The sequence below is a fragment of the Ostrea edulis genome, chromosome 1 (genome assembly GCF_947568905.1).
Source record: "Ostrea edulis chromosome 1, xbOstEdul1.1, whole genome shotgun sequence".
NCBI lineage: Eukaryota > Metazoa > Mollusca > Bivalvia > Ostreida > Ostreidae > Ostrea > Ostrea edulis.
The window spans coordinates 41261185-41267831 of record NC_079164.1 but is presented as its reverse complement, the minus strand read 5'-3'; the positions used below and the strand labels follow the sequence as shown (position 1 = coordinate 41267831).

The following is a 6647-nucleotide window of genomic DNA, read 5'->3' as shown; positions in this document are numbered from 1 at the left end:
TTTCAAAAATAAAAGCTGAGGGTTTCATATTTTAAACAATATTTTCAAACCGAGGTTATTCTGTATGATTCACGAAAAGAAGAATATAGGCCAACAGCCAATCGTTTTCCTATACAGCTACGAATTAGGTCACTTCGTGACGTCATGACAGCTTCCGAAATGGAATACATGTTTTTTGCTGACGAAAAAGGTGAGATTGCAGGGTCTACTATTTCGAAAGATAATTCATTTAGTTTGATGTTGACGAATTATATTATGCGATGTAATTATGTGATCTTCTCTGAACACACAGCTGTCTAACACAACTACACACACCTGGAAGAGGTTCAACTTGTCTGTACATCTTCATGAAGTCTAAACGCAGACGATTACTTTTTTGTTGAATGTCAAATATCCTTCAATCATCTATAAATTTGTTTGAAGCATACATTAATTTAGAAAAAAAAAAAAGATCAGTTATCGATTTTATTGTATATTAGCAAAACACGAAGTGTAAAAACAGTAGGTAGGATCGGAAAAGCCATAGAATAGGTCTACATTTAATTATTTTGGTCTCGATATTAAAGTAACTGCATTTGAATTTATATATATTCATTTTTGTACAAGTTTAACATGTATCGCTGTTCTGATAATGTAATGATTAATCAGCATCTATTGGAGAATAATGGACGCGGCATTTCTTTGACATCTGCGATAGAATGCTCCATATAGTTTATATAGACGCGTTTATATGTCTGTGTAAAGGAGATGATTCAGATTATTAATTACCTGCCTCGCCTAGGTAATAACACTACTCCTGAGCTTGTTACTTGTCTTTTAAATATATGTTTAACAAATGATGCTTGTTATATTTATGTTATGCCCATGGCTGGAAAATGAAATATTAGTTTGTATTTCTGTATGCATTTGCCTTGACAAAAAGAAAAATAAGTTTGGCATAAGTTAATTTGAAGACAATTTTTATTTACAGCTAATCCCATAGGTTTCCACCTAATGTATATTTATATATGTAGCTAACCCAATAGGTACATACATGTAACAATCTTTTAAAAGGCGAATCATCTGTGACGTACTTTTCAAAAACGTAAGGTGACAGTGAAAAGTGAAACGGAAATAATGTCGGCGAAGACGACGGCATTCGGAACAAGGTACACATGATATACAATGACAACATCGACATGTCACCGTCAGCAATGTGAACGATGGAAACACAGTGTCGACATGATATCGACAATACAGTGATCTGGACAGGGTAGAGGAACTGGATTTAAATACGACAGTATGTGGGGTGTAGGTAGGTACATGTAGATGATGTGAGTGACGACGACAGAGACGAGGAAATGGATGTTGACATCGATAATGTCAAAATTGTGACGTTGTTGTCAAAGATGTGAATGAATTCCATCCCATGAAAATACATTTTGGAATTTAAAACAAAGCGATTGATTTTGGATTTTTGCCTCTTGTTATGGGGTTCATTTCGCATGCATATTTCATCAAGGTATGCTTACGAGAGACAACCCAATCTGCAAACACCGTTCTGCATACAGGAATACGTTGTCTCGTGTTCGCGTTTTGATTTATCCACTAGAAAAAAAATTATAACTTGCCAGTGAATACAAAGATTGAATTTTATTTTACAATTTATTCCTGTGCATTGGCCAGCATGCAGTGAACAAAGCATATACCGGTATGACAGCATTTTTGGTTTGTTTGAATTGTAAAACAAATTCTCATTACCAAAAATAAATACATAAAATACTAGTGTAGAATAGACATCAAACAGAAGACGTAAAGTGTAAAGCTCCACAGGATATACGTGTACACAAATCCTCGTGTCAGAGGTCAAAAATTCAGATGCCGTAAAACACAACATACAATATACCTTATTCATACCCATAAATATAAGTCAGTTATAAATAATCTTACATATCAATGATTATTTTTCAATATTAATTGAGACTTTCAAAAGGATAATCTCATAAATAAATACCTGTTATAAATTACACAGGAGATTCATATAATTTCAATTTTTTCGTGTCATTAACACATGTATTGTGAAAATGAGATTCAACATGTCCTAGCACAAAAAAACAACAACAGTGTTTACTAAGCTTAAATAAGTATAAATAGTAGACATTGATATGATATAAATATTAATTTAGATAACATAAATAGGCACTCCATATGAAATTTTAAAAATGTTGAGGACGCTGATTGAAGAACACGCACAAATGCACGATTTCATATACAAAAAATGTTAAATGTATATTTTTAGTATATAAGGATTTCAATAAAATAATATAAAATATACTGCCTCACAACACATTAACAGACGCACCCATTACAGTTCACGCTATGCGTGTACCTGAAAGGTATAAAATGACAAACTTTACCTTTCTTGTCTGTAGATAGATTTTTTAAAAGACATTTTGCAACAAAAACAAATTTACGGCAAATCCATGCTCTTAATAACGTCATTGTGGTCAAATCTGTAAAATAAAAACAATCTCCAAAACTTACGAGTTTCTACCGATTTATCCCAAATACCTTATTACCAGCGTTCTACTATTTAAAGCCTCCCCATCAAATTGATGTTAAATACTAAACCCTGTGTGATTTATAAAGTAATAACACCCCCTTTCTTTCCACGTGTAGCAGTGCTGCCTGTGAGTTTGAGATGGGTCCCTATTTTTGAGGTAGGTAGACATCTTCTGCCTTCACCAGCTCGCTATCCCTCTGCAGACGAAACACTTCTTTAACAGAAGCTACCTGTAAATGTGATTTATTTCTTATCAGCATTTCAGTCTTTTGTACAAGATTTAGAAACGCAACATACTTCTCTTTTACATATAGCCTAGTTGTGAGTAACAGTAAATTTTTATGTGTAATCTTTCAGAAGGTTTTCAAAGAAGAAAAAATCCAAAATACTTCAAAACAAATTTTGATCGACGCGATCAATACACTTACATTGTTTTCTATGGCTACCAGAGACTGGTCTTTGTAAATCGTGGCGGTGGTCTCCTGAATGGCGGTGATGGAGGCTCGCAAATTATGATTGGCCCATATGACCATAGAAACGCCCATATCCCGGAAGTGTTGTGTAGGGGTCTGATAGTACTTGGTCGGTACAATAACAACTGGGCCCTGGGAACATATCAGTAATATATATATATTACTTGTGCTCATAAAGCATCTTCCTTCTACATAATAACTGGGTCCTGAAGAAATAGCAGTAGGATACCCTGTAGTAACTTCTTTCAACATTTACCCTCGATCATGTGACCCCCTCCTGTATAATTCCAACATACCTGATTGTTCCATGCTTTCATGAAAGCTTCGATGTCAGAGGGGTCACTTTTCTTGCTGTGCATCAGGATTGCATCAGCACCTTAAATAGATCAGTATTTGTTATTACCCAAACTGTTATTGATGTCGTCTGCATTTATACACTAATTTTTCCTATCATCCATATGGGCTATTCATATTCATTAGTACCTGCATTTCTGTATGCTTCCGCTCGTTTTAAAGCTTCGTCTAATCCCCATCCTGCAATGAACGCCTCCACTCGTGCGACAATGCAGAAATCTGGGTCCGTCTGACTGTCCTTACAAGCCTGTAAAATTTGGTGAAGGTATTGAAATTACAGTATTTTACTAGTAATTAAATTCTAATACGACAAGAAAAGCTTCGTCTCCTTGTGTACATACCTTAATCTTCAATGCAAATTCTTCTATATCTGCGAGAGGTTGGGCTCGGCCATCAAGAAGTGAATTTGTTTTTGGAAATAATTTGTCTTCTAAACATGCACCTGGTAAACGACAAAAATACAATCCAACTTCCAATCAAATGCGATAGGCTCAAATATAATATAACCTAATCTTACTCTATGGAGATTCATTGAATACTATATGGTATACCTGCAACTCCCCTATCTTCCAATTTTCTGACAAGCCTGCGCGCGTTGTTAAAATTTCCATATCCGGTATCCGCGTCTAGCAGGATGGGAATTGTGGTTGCGTCACTCATGAACTCCATGACGTCAACAACTTGGGTCCACGACGCTTCGTTACTGTCTCGCACCCCAAGTTGTGCTGAGATGGACAACCCACTTCCCCAGATGCCTTTGAAACCTTTACAAGTAAGACGAATTTGCAGGATTCTAAGAAATGAGATTGTATTTATCTTGAAATATTGCACCAATCATTAATAGTTAAAAATGGTTGATCTTGTGAGAAATACTATACCCACCAGCCTCCTCCACGATGCGGGCGCTCAGGCCGTTATGAGCTTCCATGATGAATTCCAGCTCTTTTGAATTCAACATGTTCTTTAGCTGTGTGGTTTTCTGAATCAAGATTACATGTATGTAAATGTTTCCTAACAAAAGAAATGACAATTATCCATGTTTGTATTACAATGTAACAATTAAATTTTTGTCGTTTTCATTACCTTGGGTTTTGATTGATTCGAGGACATTTTCCGGAATCCCGGGAATAACAAGTTCTCCACTGAAAAGATTGATGTTTACCATTGAGTACGAAGCAGGATATAAAACAAACATAATGTGGATTTATAAGCACACGAGCATGCATACATACTGTTATACTTACCCCGAAAGCCATTCTTAAAAGCTGATCGCGAGACGCAACCCAGAGCCATTGTAATTCACCCTTAGACACCACACACAAAACCTGCCTTATCTCCCACGCCCGGCTAGCCACGCTGTTTTTAGTTCCGGACACGTGCGATTAGCATGGCATTATTGACTGACAAACGGTGTCAAGTCAAATCGATACCCACAATAAACGTTCCGCAAGATGTGGGTGATCAGCTTAGTACACCCGTCTCGGAATCAATGCACAAACAACTGTTGCTGTAAAATCATGAATTTTTCCACATCAAGACTTGTTTTGTGTTATTCTGTATTATCATTGATAAAGTTGATTTTGTGTGACATAATGTGCACTTAGAACAACTTAGAAAATTATATCAATTTCTCACACAGCCACTACAAACTATAAGATGTGAAAGGCAAGTCATACCTCAAAAGAGGTTAAATTGCCTTCATATTTTTGTAATACTACAGTATGTCTAAGAATCACCGAGTTCTCACTTAATGCGCTGTGCATTGGGGAAAAAGTTTGCGTGGAATGTTTGGGTCGTGTGTATAGGGGATTTACCTCTCCCTCCTACCACCTCTCTCTGTCTCTGTCCCCCTCACTCATAGATCTCCTGTCTTCTTTTTCCAATCCCTTCCCTTCTCCCCCTCCTTCCTCCCCATTCATTTATCTTGTCCACCCCTAGTGTATCACAAGTCTATCGACAAATTCCGTGTGTCATGATTGGCAATATCAATTCCATTCAGATTTCTCAATATTGGAGACAGATCGACTGGTTTGAGATGAATCGTTTTGTCCGTGACGAGTAAACATACATATTTGATTATCAGTGAGAGGAATCGCTCAGTCAGTGACGAACAGTGCCATCAGCTGCTACCGAATTCAATTATTTGAACTGTGCCTTGCCGATCACGATGGAGTACCTTGGTTACGGGGTCCCCTCTGTGGGACGTGCCAAATTATCCCTAGGTAGTGGTCATAGAAACCAAAGCCCTGTGTGATTGTTGGTATGGCATGCGAAGACCTTTCTGTTGAATTCGCATGGAGAGTTAAAAATATTGGTGTTGGAACATGGGTGATAAAACTCATTTTCTTGCACGTTTACCGACCCGAAAAAAAATTGTCTCTTAATTTTCATGGCTTTCGTTTCGTCCTGACACTGATGGGAATAAAAAGGAAAAACTGGATATCAAATTTTCTCAATATTTTTTTTATATCATGAATTCGAATTATTTATAAAATGATTTCTTGATATCATGAATAATACAGAATTAATGAAATCTTGATACCATTAATTCGAATTGTCTCTTAATTTTCATGGCTTTCGTTTCGTCCTGACACTGATGGGAATAAAAAGGAAAAACTGTGACAAATTTTTGATAAACCCTCAGCAATAAAACATTTTTTTTTAGGTCATTAGGTGACCCATCTAAACAGAAATTGTAATTTGTGGCCTCGATATCACTCGTATAACTCACGATACTGTCGACATGCGCTTTGTGCAAATTATTCATTGAATGAATTCGGAAACAAAAACGGATTAAATTTATTCTTTAAAAAAATCCAACGAATTATTGATATGATATGAGTTCGATTAATGGATATCAAATTTTCTCAATATTTTTTTTATATCATGAATTCGAATTATTTATAAAATGATTTCTTGATATCATGAATAATACAGAATTAATGAAATCTTGATACCATTAATTCGAATTTATTGATATTATAAATTAATATAAATAATTAACTTGAATTTATTATATGAATAAATCAAATCACAGTAAAAGGAATATTCAATTCGAATTATTGATATCGTCAGATATCTAAGATGTAAAACTTAAATACGGCACCAACTCCGATGAACCAGATGCGCATTTCGACAAATAATGTCTCTTCAGTGATGCTCAACCGAAATGTTTGAAATCCGAAATAACAATGAAGTTTTAGAGCTATTATAGGGGAAAACAGTGTGCCAAAAAAGTGGAGTCAAATTCGTCTAAGGATAAGAGCTATGCGTGAGGG

General features: G+C 35.7%; 1 protein-coding gene across 1 annotated transcript; it reads right to left on the bottom strand.

Annotated features, from left to right (window-relative positions):
* Positions 1-1630: 1630 nt before the first annotated feature.
* Positions 1631-4931, bottom strand: LOC125656041 (phosphoenolpyruvate phosphomutase). The gene is made up of 9 exons (XM_048886615.2): positions 4614-4931; positions 4453-4511; positions 4252-4348; positions 3921-4133; positions 3711-3811; positions 3499-3616; positions 3312-3391; positions 2971-3147; positions 1631-2772 (listed from the first exon to the last, which is right to left on the bottom strand). Exons 1-9 carry the CDS (start codon positions 4660-4662, stop codon positions 2689-2691), a joined length of 978 nt encoding a protein of 325 aa, XP_048742572.1. The 5' UTR covers positions 4663-4931; the 3' UTR covers positions 1631-2688.
* Positions 4932-6647: the final 1716 nt, after the last annotated feature.